The sequence below is a fragment of the Narcine bancroftii genome, chromosome 6, assembly GCF_036971445.1.
Source record: "Narcine bancroftii isolate sNarBan1 chromosome 6, sNarBan1.hap1, whole genome shotgun sequence".
NCBI classification, from domain to species: Eukaryota; Metazoa; Chordata; class Chondrichthyes; order Torpediniformes; family Narcinidae; genus Narcine; species Narcine bancroftii.
In genome coordinates, this window is record NC_091474.1 from 80,886,055 (window position 1) to 80,910,091 (window position 24,037).

At 42.4% G+C, this 24,037-nt stretch overlaps 1 protein-coding gene across 2 annotated transcripts in view; it reads right to left on the bottom strand.

Moving 5' to 3' along the window:
* ret (ret proto-oncogene receptor tyrosine kinase) overlaps window positions 1-24,037 on the bottom strand; it is a 121,854-nt gene that overhangs the window by 26,867 nt on the left and 70,950 nt on the right. For both annotated transcript variants that reach the window (XM_069885504.1, XM_069885505.1), the window contains 6 exons: window positions 20,157-20,398; window positions 10,309-10,480; window positions 8,254-8,453; window positions 5,560-5,851; window positions 2,164-2,289; window positions 519-626 (listed from right to left, as the gene is read on the bottom strand). In XM_069885504.1, coding sequence (XP_069741605.1) covers window positions 519-626; window positions 2,164-2,289; window positions 5,560-5,851; window positions 8,254-8,453; window positions 10,309-10,480; window positions 20,157-20,398 — 1,140 coding nt within the window. The remainder of the gene's footprint in view (window positions 1-518; window positions 627-2,163; window positions 2,290-5,559; window positions 5,852-8,253; window positions 8,454-10,308; window positions 10,481-20,156; window positions 20,399-24,037) is intronic.

The window sequence follows — 24,037 nt, forward strand, 5'->3', positions numbered from 1 at the left end:
AAAGAGATGGATTGCCCCAAACTGCAGTTCAACAATTTGTTGGTTGCTTAGGAAAAAGATAAAGTTCAGAAACGTGGTTAGTTCTAAAGGTACTCCTTTCATTTCAACTGTTTCCAAGGTCGATGATTCTAGGAACTACAAAACATGACAGCCAAAGATCTCCAAAAATAACTTCTTCATACAGAGAGTGAAAGGAGTGTGGAACAAGCTGCCAGCTGAATTGGTATAGGAAGGGTCAATTTTGACATTTAAGAAAAATGTGGACAGGCACATGTAATGGGAGGGGCAAGGTCCAGCTGCAAGTCAGTGGGACTAGGCAGAATAATTATTCAGCACAGGCTAGAAGGGCTGAAGGGCTTGTTTCTGTGCTTTAGTGTTCTATGTTTCTATGGATCCAGAGTTTGAATAGAACTGAAAGCCAGCCAGGTTTGTCTGAGTAAACAATTCAATTTCTATTTGCTCTTTCTAGCGACCTGCTGGAAATCTAGAATGCAGCGCAGGGGGTTCTGGTTACATACCGATACAGTCCTGTGGACATGTGCTCTTCTTCTGCTCCACCACGTCACAATATCCATCAGGGCAGCTGGACAGATCTGGTGAGCAGGTAGAGTAGTTTTTGGATATTCCTGCAGGAAAAAAAATAAATCAATTAAAAACACATCTACCAAGGCGAGCCTTCTCTAATATGCAGCTGGGTTCTAAGCAATTTTCAGAGATGGGTTGACTTGCATGGTAGTTATATCGTAATAGGCCATTCTAGCTCCATGTCTGTCTCAACTTTCTTCACCTACCCTACAAATATGTTCTTTTTCCCCATTCCACCTCATGTATTCAAACCAGTTTCATCTGTCATGTTTGTCATAGAAACATAGAAACATAGAAGATAGGAGCAGGAGTAGGTCATTCGACCCTTCGAGCCTGCTCCACCATTCAACGAGATCATCACGTCTAAAAAAAACTTTGTAAAGTCATGCGCACTTTGTGCTATTCTGGCTACATGGAAACATTTGTACACAGCAAAATCACACACAAGATAGTTTTCTGGTGGTACTAATGGAGGCAATTCTGGTTGCACATCCAGAACAAATCCTGTCACGGAATATCTCCTGTTCATTGTCTCAGATCAGACAACACTACTAAAAGTGCATCCCTCCTCTCTCTCTCTCAGTGGTGAAATATTACCATTAACAACACCCAACCTTTCTACTCAGAGGCAGGGATCCCTCAAAGAGAGTCCAAACCTCTCTTAATTAAAGCTCATTGCTTGGACTAGGTGGAACCAAATTGGATCAAAGCTGTTTCCACCTCTGAAGTCAATCTTCCTGTTGATAAATCTTGAACACTTTGTGGACTTATGGGATATACGGATCAGGAAAATTTAGAAGAGGTTTGGGAAACATGTTTTTTTTTAAACATGATCGCTCTTGGAATAGTTTGAGAAAGTAGAACCTCATAATGTTAACTAATAATTATCATATGGTACATCTGCCTTTCAAATAATTGGCAAAACACTGTCTAGAAAAAAATCAGGAGGTCGTGGATCAATTGCTCTGTCTTCCACCTTTCAAAATGTTCATGGCCTGCTGATCAATAATTCACTCATTGCTGAGATGTGAAAACATCAAGTGATTTTAAATATTGATTCACCCAGACATGAATCCTTATCGTTCTTTCAAAAGCAAGTGGTATGTTTATCAGGAGTGTTCTGGCCAGCACCATCACATTGTGGTATGGTTGGTGCAGAGCATCAGATCAGAGGTCAATCCACAGGACCACAAGACTCCCGGCATTTCAATGGGATTTACCAACATCATTGTCTGAACAGGGCAAGCAAAATCACTGAGGACCCCTTTCACTCTGCACACAGCATCTTTCAGCTGCTCCCATTGGGGAAGAAATACAGGCTTATCAGAGCCAGCTCCACCAGGGTGAGGAACAGCTTCTTCCCATGGGCAGTGAGTCTGATGAACTGCTCATACAAACCCTCTGTGACACAACTATTTATTTAGCAATAATATTTATTTTAATATTTGTAAATAAGTACTATGCATATGATTCATTTATGTGTGTTGTCAGGTTGTGCTTGTACATTTGAGAAATCAACATGAACTTGTATGCCATGAAGAAGAACTATTGGGTGGAATGATTACTGAACATTCTTACCCTTTTCGTAGCCCTGTCGCCACTGACATCTCCCATTTAACGTTCCAAGTCCTCCACATTCCTCACACTCTGAGCGCTGCTTATTTGTGGCACAGATTTTGGGGCAATTATTGTTTCTGTCCTTGTCTAAGAAGAAGGAACATGTGTTAACTCCATGCACTTCATCCTTCGTTCAAATCCTCCTTTGCGTGCTGTATGAAACATCAGACAGGTTGTTATTGGACAATATTAAATTAGGACATTTCTGGTCACAAGCAGCAGAGGAGTGAATCACATCCAAGTCAAGACAGAAACTGATCTCAAAATAGCAATAGTGAAGTTAGGCCAAGTCAGTGCACCTTGTGAAAAACAAAATGGCCAAAACTTTTTTCATGTTCATATGAAGACAGAGAAGTACACATGAAATTAAGGGGAGGAATTGGCCATTTGGCCCTTCAAGTGTGTCCTGCTTTTCAGTATAATCATCTTCAACCAGGTCTCAACTCTTCTTGTTTGCCAATTTCTCAAGCCCCTCAATTCCCAACTGTGATGTTTCTTTTAAGCAATAAAGAAACTTGCATTCTTTTATAACTATGTTTTATTAGCTAAAGCACTCACAACCTCATGGAGGCATCCATTTTGAATCTACTCCTAGCTGCAACAACTCATCTCTGACTCCCTCTAGTGGTCAGGATTATCACTAACACTCTATCATCACACCTATCTTTCAAAAATCAATCTGTCTTCTGTAATTACTTCAATACTAGCTTCCACAATCCTTCGGTGTGGAGAATTTCAGAGATTTACCTTCTTCTCAGACATGTACAGAAATACTATCCTTTGCTATTATAAAGTTATCTGTTAATAATCATTTTGCATGATGAATTAAAAAATCCGGTAAGAGGGAGAGAACTGGAGGAGGAATTCAGTTTTCATCCTTGGCAGCATTTATTCCATTCCGATTTTCCTTCCACTGGCAGGCACCAACATGTCAGAGGTACATGAGAAATGTGCTGAGAACATTCTGCTGCATTGGTTTTTACAGAATCACAAAGGGAGGTACCTTTTGCTCTGGAGTGTACGAACCCAAGGGTTAACCTTTTGATTCATAAAAAAGATCCCCCTAATCTCACATTCCACCTTAAGTGATCTCTCTGTGATTGGTAAGGGGTTGATTAAGGTGGTCTGTGAGTGGGAAGAGAAGGTTGAGGATCACTGCTCTAGACCCAAATGTTACTGAAATATTATGCTTGAGAAAAATGGTCATTGGCCAATTTCCTTTGGGAGTTATGAAACCGTGCACATAACGAGTCAATTAGGTAAAATTACATTTTAGAGCATTGGTTTGGAGATCAATCCACAAGACCATAAACATGGCTGAGAGGATTACTGGGGTTTCCCTCCTTCCCACCCCTCCCCCCAACCCACCACCATCGATGAAATTTACCAGGAACGTTGTTTAAAGAAGGCTCTTAAAATCAGCGAGGTTCCCCTATCACCCAGCATGTAGCATCTTCCAGCTGCTTGTATCGAGAGAAAAATATTTGAACTAGAACCACCAGGACTGAGGAGCAGCTTCTTCCCACAGGTATTGAGAATGCCAAATGCTGTGGACCGCAGAACACCATTTCATTGGGTTGTACTGATACAATCGGATGATAATATCCTAATTAGTCTGAATTATTTCGCTAGGTCATAAGGAAGCTTAGTGCGTTAAAGTAGCTCTCCCAAAACTAGTTTGAATACAGTTAGGGAACCAGTGCTCAGAATCCAGATTCCTGAGTTAATCATCCAGGGGCAATGAGTTCAAATCCTATGACAATTGCCCAAAAATTTGAAGTCAGTTTAAAAATTAAAAAAAATAAAATGGTGTTGGTTGGGGCCAAGGTGAATTGTTGGACTGTGGATTCTTCAGGGGTGGATATCACTCATATAACCATATAACCATTTACAAAGCGGAAACAGGCCATGTTGGCCTTTCGAGTCCGCACCGGTTCACTGATTTTGTGCGCCCTCTTCAGGCATTGGTCCCGGTAGATCTTCATCAAAGTTCAATTATCATGTTATAAAGTGCAATTATTACACAAAATTAACTTCATTCAGACATAAAACACAGATACATTAGCAGAAAGTTAAATGAAGTGCTTCTTTCAGTCATGGGCCAGGTCTATATATGATTCTGGCACACAGTATTGATCCTGCCTGATCACTGTCTTCTGAAGTGATTTTGTAACCTGCAAGGTGGCATCAAACCTTCTCAAAACATTTGGGAAATGCCAAATAACAGTTCCCTTACCAGCAATGCCTGGGATTTTTCTTTTCAAAAACAGGCCCTCTAATGTATTGAAAGAACACTGGCGAGTTCCGTTCCCTCCTTGAGCAATCCATCAGTTGCTAAGTTCTAAAAACTACCCCCATTTTTTCGATTAGAGCTGGGCAGTGATGGGGGGGGGGGGGGGAAATAGTCTTGAGCAAAATGGCCCCTAGTTTCTGCTCTGCCATTCCATACGATCATGGATCAGCATCATGTCGGACTCTGGCTTTACCTTACTCTTAATTTAGTCTATGTATGGTCTGAGTCCAGCGTGTTCTTTGAATGAAGTGATAGGAGAAGGTATTCGGTTCAACAGTCAATTTATTACACAGCACAGAATAAAACTTAACAGAGCTCTGGGTCAGTTGTTAGTTCATAGGTCACCTGCACAGTGAGCTATTCCCCAAGACTGACCCCTATTGTCCAGTTGGCTCAGTTTATATAGATCAACCTTATCATACAGAACAAAAGTTGGCTTCCTTTGCTAGATTTCATTATCATACGGAACAAAAGTTGTCTTCCTTTGCTAGATCTTTTTGCATAAGGGTTATCACAAGTCATCTCCTGTTTTGCAGATATCTGGGGTGTAGCGCTCCCATCTTAATCCTCCAGGCCAGACTATCCTGTTGTTTCGATCAGAAATTAATTCATCCCCAGATATTTCTAATCACCATTCTGTTCCTGTCTGGCCAATTTCTGCTGTTCTCTTTAACTCCTCCTCATGCCTTAATCTTCCTCCTAGACTGGTTTTCCATTCCCTTTGTTTCTTGCAGGCCATTCTTTGTTCTGGTCTGGCCTGTGTCTCCTGTGCTACTCACCACCCCCTTCAGTTTGAGCTAAATCGTTTTATGCATTTCCTCTCCCTGTATTTGGAAGCAGACCATTTTGCTCAGCCAACTTTGCTCCATGCTGTGATTGCCACTTAATCACATTCCTCTTTTTCCCTGAACCATGCAGTAAATATAAAATTATTAATTAATCATTTCTTTCATAATGTTTTAACCCCTAGATTCCAACAATCACCGTGTCCCTTCTCTCCCATCTGCCCTTACATCAGAAGAGATGTAATAAAGGAGCTCAAAACAAAAAGCACTGATACGCACATATACCCTCAAGAGTGACAATGATGTCGGCTTTTGCCTCTTCCTTGCTCAGTGATTCATTGGCAATGATGATGTAGTGAAGTATGTGGCACGTGCTGTTTCTTAGCATCTTCACATCACTAATATACATGATCCCAAATATGTCTTCTGCTTGTTTCAGCACCTCTACAATAGATGAACAGCCCTTGTCCTGTTGCGTGACATTCTCCTCGCTGTGGATCACCGGCACCAGTGTGTAATTTATACTTAGAGCTTGAAAGTTCTGACAGTTAGCGATGCAAATTCTTCCAATCTGTAATTCACAACGGAGAGTTAAATGCACCGTGGCTAACATTACATTCGTCAACATTCCCTCCTCAGAGTTGGAAAGCTCAAACTCTTGCTTTTTTTTCAATATACGAGTTAACCTCAAAGGTTAACGTTCAGGTTGAGCCGGTGGTGAAGAAGGTGAATGCAATGTTGGCTTTCATTTCAACAGGAATAGCATATAAAGTGTAATGTTGAGCCTCTATAGAGCATTGGTGAGACCTCACTTGGAGAACTGCATACAGTTTTGAGTGCCTTATTTGAAAAAGGACGTTGGAGAGGCTTCAGAGAAGATTTACTAGAATGATACTAGGAATGAAAGGGTTAGCGTATAAGGAATATTTGTGAGCTCTTGGACTGTACTCGAAGTACAGAGGATGAGAGGGGACTCAGAGACATTTTGAATGCCAAAAGGCTACAAGAGCAGGTGTGCCAAGGTTATTTCCCAGGGTAGAGGAGTCTAGGACAAGAGGGCACAATTTTAGGATGAAAGAGACAATTTCATACAGAGGAGAAATTTATTTAGCCAGAGGGTCGTGAGTCTGTGGAACTTGTGGCCACAGATGGCTGTGGAAGCGAGGTTGTTGGGTGTATTTAAGGCAGAGATTGACAGTTATTTGATTAGTCAGAGCATCAAGGGTTACGGGGAGAAAGCCGGGGAGGAATGAGTCAGCTCACGATAAGATGGTGGAGCAGATTCAATGTGCTGATTCGTCTACTTCTGCTCCGAAATCTTATATAAAAAAATGCAGATGACAATGCCAAAGACAGCATCAATGGTAGCAATCTACTTGGGTATGTAGGAAATGTCAAACAAACTTGGCCCAACTATGGCCTAATCAAGCCCACAGATATAATTTATCTCTCATCAAACACTTCAGTATTTTAGAGACATTACGACATTGGAGCAGAAACAGGCTATTCAGCTCATTGAGTTTTCCCCGTCATTTAATCATGATCTGAACCATTTCTCCACTCAGCCCCACTGCCTGGCCTTCTCCCCATAATCTTTAATGCCCTGGCTAATCCAGAACTCTACAATACCTCTAAATTATAGTATTTTATTAAATAGAGGAGCAAGGGGGTAGCCTGGGAAAGACTGGGTCCCCTTAGGAACCCAAGATGTAATCTACGTGTGGAGTCAAACAAGAAAGTCTGCAGATGTTGTGATTTGTAGTTTCATATACAAAAGTGCTGGAGAAACTTATCAGGTAGTTGCCAAATAGAACACTGCATGACCTGCTGAGTTTCTCCAGCACTTTTGTGTATCAGTCTGTGTGTGGAGCCAGGTGATATGGGCCTAACTCGCACGCCCAGCTGGAGTAAACAAAAAAACCATGGTATAAATCCACAGCTCCAGGGAGCTACCCTTCCTGCCCTGATCAATATTCATCATTCAACAAACAGGAATGTGAAAATGACCAGATGTTGGTTATTCCTCCATATGTTTTCTTTATAACAACAGTGACTGCTCTTCAGAAGTACTGCATTCGCTGAATATCAGAAGACCATAACATATAGGAGCAGAAATAGGTCATTTCGCCCGTCAAGTCCGCTCCGCCACATCATGAGCTGATCCATTCTCCTACTCAGCCCCACTCCTCAGCATTTAATTCCCTGACTATTCAGATACCCTCCTGTTCTTCCCCCTTTCTCTCCCCAGTCTTTATTCAGACACCTGCCTGCTCTTTGCTTCTATCTTGAAGAAGGGCTCAGGTCCAAAATCTCAGTTATGTACCTTTACCTCCTGTAGACGTGCAAAACCAGCCGAATTCCTGCAGCATTTACTACAATCACGGGTGCTGCAGATTACAAGTTTCCCTCTCATTTTTAGATGCCTATACACCCAACAACCTGGCCTTCACAGCTGCCCGCGGCAGCAAATTCACCGCTCTCTGGCTAAAGCAATTCCTCCGCATCTGTTTTAAATTGACGCCCTTCAATCGTGAAGTCGTGCCCTAAATTGTACGAAACACGATTAAATGCCAATCATTCTTTTTGGAAGATTGGAATAGGTGGACAGAAGATTCTTTCTGGTAATTAACTCAAACAAGTAGGACATAAATGCGCAATTAGGGAAGTTTCACCGGTGATCGGGAGGAGGTGGAACATTCTGTTAGAGTTAGTGATGCTGCAGACATTACACTAGAAGTGGTTCAATGCAAGTTGGTTTATGAGAATTGGATGTAACTTCACTGTTAAAAATAGCCACAACCTACAAGCTGTGTCCTCCACAGCAGAGTCAGAGCTCAAGGCTAAGATTAATGGCTGCACACAGCCAATATTATATTTCATCTGGGTACAAATTGCTATCAAATTCCCTCAGTTGTCCTAGTTTTTCCTTTCATCCTGCTGAAACCAGGGCCATTAAGACAAATCAGCCATCACCTTTGCAGAACGCCCTGCGTTCCTGTTTACTGAAAAGTAGAACGTTCTCTCGGTGAACTCGATGACCATGGGCCGCACCGTAATGTTGAAATGAAGCATCATGGAACTGTTGGGGCCACTGTACTCAGTGTCCTGGACCAGCACATCCAAACTGAAAGATCGGTTCTCAGAGACGGACAGGCTTCTCTTCAGTATCAGCTCTGGATAAAACAGAGGAAAGTACATTGGGTCCACAACAGAGAAATAGGCCCCTCAACCCACACAACCTACACTGGTACTGATGCTCTGCAACCAGTTTTAAATCTGCACACATACTCACCTCCCTTCATTTCCTTTAGCACTGTTAAAAAAACATGGCGGCTTTGCCATGGCAGCTACTACAGCAGCACTATCAGTAATGCAGACCCACGGAGAGCAAGGAGCAGGGACACAGCACTCCTCTGCAAGGTTCTACTGCCAGTCTGACTACTGACAGTTCCGTACAGCCTGCTAAAGGAGCTGACGGTGATTTATTTTAAAATCCTGCAACCGCGGGGTCTGGGTCCAAGATGGCAGCGTCTATGAATGGCAGTAGCTAGGAGGGGTTGCAGACTCTGGGGAAGTGGAGGATTGGTGCAGGGCACCATAAAACAGGAAGAACACTATCCGTTTGAGAAGGAGAAGCATAGGAGACAACCCACAGGACAGCGACCAGGGCAGCAGGCAATGAGGGGTTCTGAGGCTGAAGAACACAGGCGGCGGGCTGTTGGTGACTCAAGGCAAGGAACCCAAGCAAACTGCAGGATGCTGGCAACTGCAGTCAAAGAACTTGCACCAGACTGAGGACCGTTGGAGACTGGCTGAAGGGGTACCAGGTATCGGGATACAAGAGGGAGCCGAGGGATCAGGAGGCTTTCTGATTGTGTCGGAGGTTCAAATCTGGAGCTCAGATTGCTGATGCAGGCTGTGGGAGCACTGGAGGCAAGTCCATGGACACTTGGCGATTCTGAAGGGACTCTCTTTTGCTTTTCATTCTATGACTGTAAGAGGCGCCCGGCTGTTTATGCTGAAGGTGAAGCTATCTGCCTTATGGCACACTAAAGCAAATGTTGTGCACTGCACATACTCGTGTAATAATCGAGTTTTGGGGAGGTAATGCACGACGAAAGAACCAAAGACTTGTTGATCCAAACCAAGGCTTTTATTAACTAAAAGACTGGAGCATATCACAAGTAGGTCAACCAGTCCAGAATGGCCTGGTCTGGCTAGGAGCAATCCTTTAAGACCTGCCAGTAGGTGTGGCTACACTCTCAGCCAATCACAGTCATCCTACACTACCATCGGTACATATGTACATATACATATTGGTGATAGAATCTGTACTATCACAGGGGACAAATTTTTTAGGTCATATTTTGGGAGTCAACTTTTACACGGATACTACTTTTGACCGTGATAAATACCTGCATCGTTCAAGGTGCCAGGTGCTCGGATGGCTGGGACTGGGTGGTAAGTCAGTGTTCAGGCCTTCAGGACAGCAACCAGGGACAAAAATGACTTTTACACATGATATGTGGAAAATACATGAAAAAATGATGGTTGAGAACCACTGCTCTTGACCCAATCGTTACTGAACTATTTTGCTTGAGAAAAATTGTCATTGGCCCATTTCCTTTGGAGTTATGAAACCATGCACATAATGAGTCAATTAGGTACGATTAAAACAGTGGTTTTCAAACCTTTTTCTTTCCACTCACATTTCACCTGAAGCAATCCCTTACTAATCACAAAGCACTTATGGCATAGGGATTACTTCAGGTGAAATGTGAATTTTATTAAAAAGGTTGCCCATCCCTGCCTTAAGCAATCCCTTATTAGAGCTCCAATGCATAGGATACCATAGGTGCTGTGTGGTCAGTAAGGGATTACTTAAAGTAGTATGAGTGGAAAGTAAAAGATTGAGAACCACTGCCCTAAACTATTCACCATCAGCCTCCTTTACCATGATTTTGGAATTTAACATCTATTATATCCAGCCACTCTTTGGCCAGTTCATGGCTTTTGGCGAGGGTTTACCATATTTGTTGACTGTCCCCCGAACAGGCCTTTCTGTACTGGCAGGGATCTCCAAAGCTGTGGACTTGACACGGAAGTTCTCTGTGATCCATGAATCATTCCGTGTCACAGTGGTCGTGTACTTCGTGGTGCTGTCCGTGTCGTACACAAAGAGAGCTGCCACCACAGCGCGCTGCAAAAGTAAAATAGGTTTAGAAACAAATCTCGCTGATGACAACGACAAATGAGAAACAAAGTAGATCATGAATTTGCACATTAAATCCTCTCTCAGTTCTGGGGCAAACCAAAAAATTCTAGCCAAATTCTGGAAAAGAAAGACAAAATTATGGAAGGTATTTCCTTTAATTATCATTATTTGCCAATGTTTCTTTCAGAGATGAATAATAGAACATTGCAGCACAGAATAGGCCCTTCAGCCCTCAATTTTGTATATTCCTACCTAAAAATACGAAACCCTTCTGACCTCATAACCCTCTATTTTTCTTTCATCTCTGTGCTTTCTAAGATTCTCTTAAATTCCCCAATTGTTTCAGCCTCCACCATCACCCCTGGCAAGACATTCCAAAAACCCACAACTCTCTGTTGATAAAATTGTTTATCCTCTTAACTTCCCTTCTTTCACTTGGTACAGATGACCTCTGGAGTTTGCTATATCTGCCCCTGGGAAAAAGGCACCAGCCTTATCTCTGCCTCACAGAATCTTGTAGACCTCTTAAGTCTCCTCTCATCCTTCTTCACTCCAAAGAGAAAAATCCAAGCACTGCTAACCTTGTCTCACAATCCAGAAAACATCCTGGTAAATCTCATCTGCACCCTCTCCATTGCTTCAACACCCTTCCTATAATAAGGTGAACAGAACTTAACTCAATACTCTAACTGTGGTCTCACCAGAGATGCAACATGACCTCTAATCTTGAATTCAATCCCCCTATTAATGAAGACCAGTATCCTATAGGCCTTCTTAATGATCCTATCAATCTGCAAGGAAACCTTGAGATATCTGTGGATTTGGACCCCAAGGACCCTCTGTTCCTCCACATCATTAGCTCTGTACTCAGTCTTCTGGTTTGATCTTTCAGCACGCAATCTTATTCTATTCAGACCTCACCCTGATCAAGGTCCCTTTCTCTGGGGAATACTGAAGCAAAGTATTCATTTAGGACCTCCCCAACCTCCTCTCCCTCCTGTTACATGTTGCCTCCTTTATCCTTAAGCATTCATTCTCATCATCCTATTCTTCACATTCCCACATAGATTAAGTTTCAGATTGTTGGATTCAGATTTATTGTCAGAGTACAAACAAGACATCACATCCAACTATGAGATTCCTTTTTCCTGCGGGGACTGCAGAATTACCACTATTCGGTAGTGCAAAAAAATAAACTGTACACAGCATAAACATGTAAACAGATAACGAATGTAAACAAACTGTGCAATACAGAGAGAATATGAATACAGAAGTTCCGTGAGTCATGACCTTGTACATCTGTATCATGAACGTTGAGTTTTTAATCTAAGTAGCTATTTCTTTTTCTTCATCACTGCACCCCATTGCTCCAATCCATGCATGTAATTGGTTTTTGGGATCTGTACAGAAGGATAATCAAGGAGCCTATAGAATGCTTGGTTTCATTCATCAGGGGATTGAGTTCAGGAATCGTGATGTAACAGTTCTATAAAACTCTGGTGAGACCACACTTAGAGTATTGTGGTCACCTCATTATAGAAAGGATGTGGAAGCTAGAGAGAGGGTGCAGAGGAGATTTACCAGGATGTTGCCTGGATCAGAAAAGAAGTCTTATGAGGCAAGGTGAGCTGAGCTGGAGCTTTTCTCTTTGGAGTGAAGGATGAGGGGTGACTTACTAGATCATAGATTCTCAAGCTGGGATGTAGGAATATTTTGGTGGGGCTTAAGAACATTTTGATGGGGCCTAAGAACATTTTGGTGGGGTGTAGGAATATTTTGGGAAATAATTAAAAAGTTGGTTTGAAAAAAAACACGTTATGTTGGTGTGAAAGATGTGACTTGGTAACACTGTCAGTACCACACAATTGTGGTAACTTCCAGTAAAAATCACTTTGTTCTTTTTATTTTCATCACGTGTTTTTGCTCTTCTAATGTTTCTCTGTTGCTTCTCCATTGTTTTTCTTATTTTAACTGTTGTTATCCTTGGTTAGCATTATTTTTTTTCCTCTGACTGGCCATATTATCATCCATTCCAAATTTTCTCATTGGCGACAAGGATTCCAAATGATTTCAATAATCATGTCTCCATCCATACCCCTTTATTTTTTCAGTTTAGTAGTGAGTGAGACCTGTATCTGTATGCATCTTTGTGCATTAGCATATTGATGGGGAGGTGCGGGGGAAGGGGTCTTCCTCAGGTGCCAGCCTGAGGAGGGGGATGCCAAAAATTGGAAAATAATAGGGACCTCAGAAAGTAAAGCACGAGACTAGTGCAGTTTGATGCCCTCTCTGCAAGAAAAAAATGTCAGAAACTGCGCTAGGTTTTTTTTTCCATTTTTCTTTAGGGTCAGGTTTCTTCCTTTGATTCATTACTTTTCTATTCTAAGATATAATAAAATATTGATTAATCTGTTTCAGGGAGCTCGCGCTGTTGTATATTCAAAATGAGCAATGTCACCATGTTTTTTTTTTAACACAGTGTTAAAGGAAATGAAGGGAGGTGAGATTTAAAACTGGTTGCAGAGTATTCGTACCAGTCTAGGTTGTGTGGAGTTTGGGTTTATACCTGCTGTTTATACATGATGAACATGCACCTTTTTGCTGATTATGCCAGAAGACTTTGACAAATGAAACAAGGAAATCAGGCTGTCTTGCTCATTTGAGGGTAAAACATCCTAACCATGTCATTCAAAATTGGAATATTTCAAATCACTGAAAGAGAACTTTAAAAATAGATAAAAAAATCACTGAGCAAACTACAGCCCTGAATTGTACCCTTGAAAATAGCTCTGAAATTTCTCTGCTGATAGCAAAACATTGGAAGAATCATATGAATGGGGAGGAACCGATTTAACCCACAATATCATTGTTTCTCAAAAGAGTTCTGCAAAAGGATGACAAAGATGTCCAAGCAATGCCATTGAGTGATAGTACTGCTTGCAACAGAATAGATGACATGGGCCAAGATGTTGAAAAACAGTGTATTGAGAAGTTGAAAATAAAATCACAAAAAGCAATATACCAAAAAATCCAGAGATCTTTCTTCTAAGTAATATAAGAAGTAAAGAACTTGGACTCGATTTGGATGAAGCGCAAAAGATTTATTATGATAGCCTTAGCTGTAGCAAAAAAATGTATTATGTCAACCTGGAAATTAGAAGATAACCTGAGAATACAGCAAGGGTACATAGAAATGAATAAATGTATTCCACTGGAAAAAATAACATATAATTTAAGAAATAACATCACAGTATTCGAACAAATTTGGGAACCGTACATGGAACACAACAGAGAAGTCCTACCGCGGACCTCCACCACCTAAAATGATAGAAGGAAAAAAAGATGAAATGAACTGACCCACTATGTAAAAGTAGAAGACACAATTTCTTGTTTATTTTCATTGTGTGACGACATTGTTTAATGGGTTTAATGTTGAACATTGAGTAGGTGTGGGGGGGGGGGGTGAAGGAGGGAGGGAGGGAGGGGGGAAAAGGGGAGAAAATGACACTGTGTATATTCAAGAGGGAAATGTTTGTGTGTATTTTGGTCAGTGTGGTTCATAGTGTGAAAAATAAATAAAAAAATTTAAAAAAGAGAAGTTGAATTCACGAAAATTCTCAATACAAATGGATGAATCTACCGTACGGGACAGTGAGGCTCTGTTATTGGTATACGTGAGATACCCAAACTCGACTACTTTAGCAAGGGAACTATTGATACATTTTCCATTGTCTTATTTAGTAGAATGTGGCTTCAGTGCCGTTAGTGATTTGCTACATGAGTAACTGGAAATTACAAAACATGGAGATTTAAAACTAACAAAGTTAGTCCCTCGAATCAAAAAACTCTGCAGCCAGCATCAGGAGCAAGGTTCCCACTGAAGTGACGACAAGTGTTTGAGATAGTTGACATATTGAAGTAGTCGTTGAATATGAAAGATGTGTTCCGGTGTACTCCTGACCTTAATTGTATTGAAATACACTTACAGTAAATGATTTAATTAAAAATTATTTTGAATATATAACCTTTTTCTGCTAATGGTGGGGCGTACATTTTTTGAAAAATTAAAGAAGGGCCTGGGGCAAAAAAGGTTGAGAACCACTGTACTAGATATTTACAAGATTATGATAGGCATAGACAAGATAGACGGCCAGCACCTTTTCCCCCAGGTGAGACGACCAACCACCAGAGGGCATCTGTACAAAGTGAAGGGAGGAAAGTTTAGGAGAGACATCAAGGCTAAGTTTTTTTTACACAGTTGTGGATGCCTGGAATAACAAGGGCATTTAAGAGATTCTTAGACAGGCACATGGATGAAAGAAAAATTGAGGGTTATAAGGTAGGGAAGGTTTCTTTTAAAGTAAATGGAGGTCGGCACAACATCGTGGGCCAAAGGGCCTGTACTGTGCTGTAATGTTCTATATTCTAACTGAGTCTGGGATTAGGTGAGTAAATAGTAAGTGCTGAGGACAGGAGTTGGGTGGGGGGGGGGGCAGGAGCAGGAGAGGGAGCAGCACAGGTGATCTGGCCCATTGCAATACAGATCTGAAATTGCAGAATCTGCCATTTCCTCCATTTTACTTTAAGCAACAATAAATATAACCACTGAGTTGTCAGATTGTTCTAATTAAGGTCAAGGGAAATTTAAAAAATATGAAAAGGGCACCAGTGTGTATTCATGCTAATTCTGGCCTCCATTGACTTTAATTAGAACATTGGATTGCATGACATCAAGGTCCATTTTCGTTGTCGTAGTATGACCATGGGATTGAATTTGGTTCTTGGCAATTAAGAACGTCATCACAGTTCATAGCCTCACCCCTTCAACCCTCCTGGCTTTTGTTCATCTCTCCATTCCTGACATTATGTTCTTTGCAGGCAGTGATGTACTTGGTTGCACAGGGCAGCAGAGGGAGCTGGAAGCTTAGGGAGCACCTCTGAATCACGACTTTCCAGCCAGTTGGAATGGGAAAAGTAAAAACACCAAAACGCTGGAGGAACTCAGCCGGTCTCGCAGCATCCATAGGAGGTAAAGGCCTGAGCCCTTCCTCAAGGAATGAGCAAGAAGAAGGCAGGTCCTGAATTAAAAGCTAAGAATGGGTGGGGAGAAGTACAGACCCACAGAAAAAAGGTGTTAGTAAAAAAATTGCTGGAGGAACTCAGTTGGTCTTTTGAGCACCCACAGGAGACAAAGATATATTGCTGACGTTTCAGGTCTGAGCCCTTCCTCAAGGAAAAAATTCCACATCAGAATGGGACTCTCCTCCCGATGAAGGCAAGTGCACGACCGAGACATTTCTTCACTAAGAGAGTGGGTGGGAATGCAGAACGAGCTACCAGCTGAAGTAGTGAATGCAGGCTCAATTTTAACATTCAAGAAGAATTTAGACAGGTACATGGATAGGAGAAGTATGGAGGGCTATGGCCTGGGTGCAGGTCAGTGGGACTAGGCAGAAAAATAGTTCAGAACAGACAAGGGCAAAAAGGCCTGTTTCTGTGCTGTTATATTTTATGGTTCTATGACACAGGGAAGAAGGGAATGGGTTCAGATGCAGGGGAAATAAAAGTGGCAGGGAGTTCACAAAATATAATTGAGAGCTTTGTTTTAGTCAAACGAGCATGAATATACTCTGGTGCCCTTTTTAAAAATTTCCCCTGATCTTGATTAGAACAATCTGACAGTCAGAGCTTATATTTAGTGTTGCTTAAAGCCTTATCTAAATTGCAAAATGAAAGAAATGGCAGGTTCTGCAAATATAATTGAAGAGAGTTTGTCAAATAATCACACTCCTTATGACAACAGAATACTCTAAAGATGTGTGGGTTTGCCCTCAGCACCTTGGAAGGATTAATCTACACAATGGCCAATGTATTCTCAGCTTCACACCATCTATGTTACTGGAACCAAAGTATGAGAGAGGGGTAAGATTTACTGATGGATTTCTGGAGAAAACACTCAAATCTCCAAGAAATAGAGAGATGCTGTGTTGCAATAGGAAAAGGAGGGTGTGTCCAAATTGACCGTACTCTCACCTACCGTCTTTGTTCTCTGAGAAGGAGATTCAAGAAATGGCTGTGATGAAGGTCTTCATTTATATGGCACTTTTCACAGCTGTTTCAACCCACTTCACAGAGAATAGGTTTAATGCAGGTAAGATGACAGTTTGCACACAGTGGTTAATTAATAGGTCAAGTTAAATATTGGCCAAGGCACAGAGTGACCTTGGTCAAAATGGAACTTTTTGCAACCACCTTCAAATTCCTGGGGGTCAACGTCACTGATGATCTGTCCTGGAGCCTCACAATCACAAAGAAGGCTCGCCAGCGGCTATACTTAGTGAGGTGTCTGAGGCGGTTCGGTAGGTCAATGAAGACTCTCAAAAACCTCTGCAGGTGAACCATAAAGAGCATTCTGGCTGGCTGCATCTCTGCCTGGTATAGAAGGGCCAACTCTCAGGACAAAAATAAACTCCGGAGGGTTGTTAACTCGGCCTGTGACATCACAGGCGCCAGACTTCACTCCATCAAGGACATCGATATGAAGCGGTGTCTTAAAAAAGCAGCCTCTAACCTCGACGACCCCCATCACCCAGGCCAAGCCCTCTTCACTCTGCTACCATCGAAGAAAAAGGTACAGGAGCTGAAAGACGAGCACTCAGCGACACAAGGACAGCTTCTTCCCCGCTGCCATCAGATTCCTGAATGATCAATGAACCAAAGACACGGCCTTACTTTTCATGTACAATTATTGTTTTTATTATGTTCTTTTTTATAGTGATGTTGGAAGATGGTGATAATATGCATGTTTGTACCACGATGCTGCCGCAAAAACACTGAATTTCATGATTTGTTCATGACAATATATTTTATCCAAAACCCATCCGCTCTGACCACAGGGTAGCCCACCCACCATTATCAACTTGGACAATGTGCTCAAGCTTCTGGAGTGGGGCTTGAACTCACATTCTTCTGGCTAACAGGTGAAAGCCACAGCAAACAGTGCTGATCAAAGCAACCTGTTCAGGAAGGTGGGAGGAAGAAAAGCTGAGGCAGACAGATGATTTGATTTTTTTGGTATTTAGAGGACATTTTCTAAGAAGAGGTTCAAAGAAGCTCAGAGAAGACCGTTCCCTTCATGTCCTCCATCCCCAGCAATTTTCCCTTGACACCTACCACTGTAACCCCAGGAGATGCTTCATTTTTGCCCACACATCCTCCCTCCACCACCATTCGGGGTCCCAAACAAGTGAAGAAACACTTCACTTGTGAATCTGCACGGGTCATCGACTTCATTCAGTACTCTTGTTGTGGTGTCCTCTACATCAGAGAGTCTGGGCGTAGACTGGGAGATCACTTAGTTGAACACCTCCGCTCTGTATGCTCCAATAGTATGGATCTCCCAGTGGCCGCCCATTTCAATTCCCTATCCCATTCCCTGGCTGAAGTGTCTGATCAAGGTCTCATGCACTGCCAAACCCGCAAATTGGAAGAACAACACCTTAACTTCCGTCTGGGCACTCTCCAACCAGATACCAAGTTTCCAATAAACCTCCTTCCCCTCTTCTTTCCCCGAACTAAGTCTCATTCTCTCTCTCCCCCCCCCCCCCCCCCCCACCCTCTCCACTGTCTCCTTTCACAGAGCCCAAACCAATGCACACCTCTCCTCTTATCAAATCCAATTAACACCTTTTGTTGGTCTGGACACCTCCCCCAGCCAATCTTGTCTTTTTTCTGACACCTTCCTGTTCTTTATTTATTCCCTGAAGAAGGGCTCAGGCCCAAAATGTTGGTAATACATCTTTACCTCCTATGTACGCTGCGAGACAGGCTAAGTTCCTCCAGCATTTCTGTGTGTTTTTATGTCAGAATACCCTTGTTTGCCAGTTGTGCGGGTCAGGAATCAGGCTTTAGTTTGACAGAATGTTAGCAAGATGATTTTTATTTGACCTCTGATAATAGGTGGAAGTGAACTAATATAGAGCTTTTGAGCTCAATGAAGCTTGGTGAAGTAATAAACAAGGCACCATCCCAAGGCCAAGATGTTTCCATAGGAAACAGGCCATCAAATATTTTGCACTGGGAACCTGTGGAGACGAAATGACCTCGGCCCAGGCAAAGTGGAGGACAGGGTGCCACAGGTGGAAAGAAGTAGCAGCAGTTAAGCATTTTATAAGGAGATTGTAGACTGGAGCAAACTCGAGTTCTCAAGTGAAAATGCAAATAAAATATTCAATTAATTTCTAATTTAAATAGCCGGAGACAAGCAGAGTCAAAATGTTAATAAAGCAAATGGGAGAGGAAAAGGGCAGAGGAATAGTGCAAATATGCAAAAAATATCTAATAAGATCAACAATCTGGAGCTGTTGCGGGGTTGATAGATCGGAAATCATTAAGTGTTTCAGGAACATGATGAAATGATTTCATTAATGGAATACATAATTGGAAAGATATAAAATCTTCAGAAGAGACAATATCAGGAGAAAAGGTGCTCGAGGATATATAAACTGGGGCATGGGTGAGGAAGAATGATAGAAATAAAAGGCCACGCAGTGAATCACTTTTACAGGAATTACTAGATGATTTCAGGGGTGAGGGTTGAATGCTTGGTTTTAAAAAAAGCTGTGCAGAATTACTTAAGGGAGTCAGGCAGATAATAGAAGGAGCAGACATTGAGATGTCTCAATGACGATCAATGCAGCCGCACCTCAAGAATGCATCTTAGCCCACTGCTCTGCTCACTCTTCATCCATGACTGTGTGGCAAGGCACAATTCAAATGCCATCTACTAATATGCCAATGACAGCACGGTCATCGGCCGAATCCCAGGAAGTGTGCAGGAATGAGATAGATCAGTCAGTTGAGTGGTGTCACAGTAACAACCTTGCACTCAATGTTAGCAAAACCGAGGAGCTGACTGTAGACTTCAGGCGGGGGGGGGGGGGGGAATCACGAGAACACGAAACCGTCCTCATCGAGGGGTCAGTAGTGGAGAGGGTCAAGAACTTCAAATTTCTGGGTGTCAACATCTCTGAAGATCTGTCCTGGAGCCATCATGTCGATGCAGTCAAGCAGAAGGCTCGCCAGTCGCTATATTTCGTGAGGAGTTTGAGGAGATTCGGCATGTCACCAAAGACTCTTGAAAATTTCCATGGAGAGCAGCATTCCATCACTGGAAAGGTGTTGCCAATACACAGGACAGGAAAAAAACTCCAGAGGGTTGTCAACAGCCTGCAACATCACAGGTACCAGATTTCACTCCATCAAGGACATCCATAAGAGACGGTAGCCTCTATCCCTCAAAGACCTGCACCCTCTTTACACTGCTCTCATTGGGAAAGAGGTACAGATGAGCACCCAGCAGCACAAGGTCAGCTTCTTCCCTCAGCCATCAAATTCATGAATGAACAATTAACCACAGACCACCTCACTTTATCCTATTTTCTTGCACTATTTATTTCTGAAATGTAATTTATAGTAATGTGGTTGCAAAACAACAAATTTCATGATGTGTTCAGGACAATATATTTTGATTCTGATTAAGAGCTCAATTCATCAGACAACCCCAGAACATTTCAATTGGTCACTTCCAGCACTGCTACAACCAAAATCCTTGAGGAGAGACAGACATTAGTCCTCAGCCAAATCCTGCTGGAAGCCCTACCTCCTTCCTATTGAACTCAATGCAAGCCTCAGCAGTGTCATTGCCGTCCAGAATGTATGGTGCGTTATCACCTTCGTCCAGGACTGTGACGTGCAACGATCTTCCAACTTGTGTGGTCTGGGAGAGCGTCTGCAATGTACACTTGACGATGATGTGGTATGTCTCTGCCTGCTCCCTGTCAAGAGGCTGCAACACACTGACCTCGGATGTCTCCTCATTGATCCGGAATGGAGAGGATGTGCCTGGAAGACAAAAGCATCACACTTGGTGCGGGTCCCTTACAAATTCATGGAATGCAGTTGTCAGGGAAGTGGAGAGCAGACTTCCATGCAAACATATTCAGACAAATACACAAGAATAGAGAGAAACGGATCATGGTGCAAGCAGTGGAGTTTGAGTTTACCCTGGGCTCATTGCTGGAATTCAGAAGAATAAGAGGGGATCTTATAGAAACATAAAATTAGGAAAGGCATAGATAAGGTAGAGGTAAGCAAGTTGTTTTCATTGGTGGTGGGGGAGACCAGAAATCAGGATTCATGGTAATAGATTTAGGATGAAGAGGAACTGCTTTTCCACTGAGGGTGGTGAACCCATGGAATTCACTGCCCTTTGAAGCAGTGGAGGTGACCTCAGGAAATATACTTCAGACATGGTTAGATAGATTTCTATATAGAAGGGGAATTAAGTGATATGGGGAAAAGGCAGGTCAGTGGAGATGAGCCTGTCAGCAGATCAGCCATGATCTCGTTGAATGGAAGAGCAGGCTCCACAGGCTGGATGGCCGACTCCTGTTCCTATTTCTTATGTCAACACCCAAACATGGGCCGAAGAGCCTGCTCCTGTGTTGTTTACTTCCATGCATTCTATGACAAAACTGATTTTTTTTCAAGCAGTAATGTTTAGGGTTATGAATCTCACACATGTTAAGTCAAGTTTATTGTCATCTGATTGCACAAGTACAACCCGACGAAACAGCGCTCTCCACTCCTCAGTGAAAAACACGGACACACACACATGCAAATACAGGACAATATTTCATCTATACAAATAAATAGCTTCATGAACATGAGAACTTCGGATGGTTAGTGTAAGCAGTTCCTTTGGTCGTTCAACATTATTATTCCCCGTGGGAAGAAGCTGTTCCTCAGCCTGGCTCTGATACTCCTCTATTTCTTTCCCAATGGGAGCACCTTAAAGATGTGGAGTCCTCAATAATTTTGCAATAGAGTTACAATGCAAATGAGTCAAGATCTAATGTCAGAAGGAGCCAAGTTCAAGGGCCTCAACGTCCACCACATGCTTTTGTGTTACTTCCAATGTGTCCTCAGAAAAATCAGCCCTACTTACCAAATCCATCAAGCCCAGTGCTTAACAAATGTGAAAGATTAGCTTTGTCAACCTTGTTTAAGGCATCAAGGCAAAATCTAATTTGTCTGCTTCAATAATGATCCCACAGTACTGACAGTCTCGAGTTCAATACATTCGCAGGGAAATAACATATTGCCAGAGGCAAGCTTTCCCCTGGTTCTCTGAAGTCGAGATGTCATTCAATCTTATGAATTTTCCCAGTTGCTATCTCCAAATAAATAAATAATGTCATGTGCTCAATCTGCTCTGAAAGTCCAGAGAGCTTGGCCAGTGTTAATGGCTCAGGACACGGAAAGAAAGACAAAGGTCAAACATTCCTTGGCATCCTTGTCCTGGACATCTTGGAGCATTTCATAGTCAATGATGAAGAGCAGTTAGTGCTGGAATATGGGAACAACAGCAGGAAATTTGTGCACCCTGAGGTTCCTCAGATACAAATGCTTTAATATCTGATAAAAACACAATCAACATAGCACTTAGCACAACGCTGTTACACCGCCAGCGATGAGGACTACCGTTCAAATCCCGCGCTGTCTGTAAGTGGACAGCATGTCTGCATGGTTTCCTTCCACCATTCAAAACTTACCAGGGGTTGTAGGTGAATTGGCAGTAATTGGCAGCACGGGCTCATGGGCCGAAATGGCTTATTATATAATTAGACGTGCTGTATGTCTAAATTTAAAGTTCAAAATAAAATCATTTAAAAACACACTGTGGAGTTTTACAGCACCAAGCAAACCCTTCAGCCCAACTTTTCTATGCTGAGTAAGATGTCCACCTAAACTGGCCCCATTTGTGTGTGCTCAACCTATATATTCTTTAAACATTGTCATTGAACCCTTGTCTGCCACTTCCTTTGGAAACTTATTCTATATTCCCACCACCTTCTGTGTGAAAAAGGACCCCCTCAAGTCCCTTTTAAATCTTTCCCATACTGCCTTCAAATCACCTACCCTGAAAAAAAGACTGTGACCATTCACGGCATGATTTTATAGATCTCTCTGAGACCACCTCTCCCTTCCCCCACCCCCCCAGGGTAAAAATCCCAGTCTATCCAGTCTCTCCTCACTCAAACTCACTATCAAAATTTACAGAAAGATGTTCACTGTTCCCAAAACGCTGTCCCACTGAAACTTTGATCACCTGGCAAGGCACATTCTCCAGGCAAGGTATGGTACGCCTCCATCTGAAGTTAAACTATTTGCATATTCTTTCCAGAAACCATCTTGCATGTGTTAAACAAATTCAACCCCTTCTAAACCTCTGGCACTACAGAGTTCCTCTTGATACTGGGCAAGTTAAAAATCACACTCTGCAATAAATCTTTACATCTTTCCATAATTTTCCTTCATATCTGTTCCTCCATCTCTCAGTAGTTTTTCATACCGATTGAACCTGCTTTAATCCTGAATTCTATCCATGTCATGTTACTCGATGAATCCTCAGGAGGTCTTCTGAGTGCCACCTCCCTGACAATCACCCTGATCAGAAATGCAGCTTCTCCGCCTCAGACATCTCTCACTTCACTTCTGGAACATCTGCCCTCTCAATGTACAAGGTTTCAGAAGTGGATGAATCCCCAGGGCCTGCTGAGATGTTTCCAGGACACACAGAAGGTAAGAGTAGGGAGATTGCTGGGGCTCCAACAGAGACACTTAAATTTGGGAGTTGGCAACTCCTGTGAATCCGACTTTCAAGTTTTGTTTCAACATGGACAAGATGAAGGAGATGATCGTGGTCTTTAGGAAGACCAGGAATGACTACCCTCCATGACACATCAACAACTCTGGATTGGAGAGAGTGGATAACACCAAGTTCCTTGGAGTTCACTTAACTCTAATCCTATCGTGAACACACAACGTTTCCTCACTTGTCAGGATGGTGCAACAACAACTGCACATCCTGAGAAGCTTGAAATGGGTAAGACTGGTGGCCTTCTATGGAGAACGTCCTGGCCAGCTGCATCACAGTGTGGTATGGTTGCTGCAGAGAAATGGATCGGAGGTCAATCTACCAGACCACAATTGTGGCAGAGGATCACTGGAGTCTCCCTCCCCCATGTCGACATGATCTACCGGGATTGCAAAATTATTGAGAACTCCTTCCACCCTGCACACTGCATCTTTCATCAGGACAGAGTCACAGGAGAATCAGAGCCGGCCCCACCAGTCTGAGGAACAGCTTTTCCCAGGGGAAATGAGAACGAGCATAGGAACTGCTCGCTAATCACCTGAGACTCTCATATTTATGGAACTTAATTTATTTGTATGTATGAATACTTTCCCTACACATGCATTGTTTATCTGTATGTGTGGCATTTCTGGTTGTGTGTCTGCATGTTTTGCACTGAGGACTGGAGAGCGTTGTTTCATCAGGTTATACTTGTGAATTGGATGACCGTAACCATGACTTGACTTGAACTGCTCAATTGCCAGAAGATATTTCTATCTATTTCTTCTACCAATTCCTTTCAAAAATGCCAGGACATCACATTATAAGGATGGACACTTTGA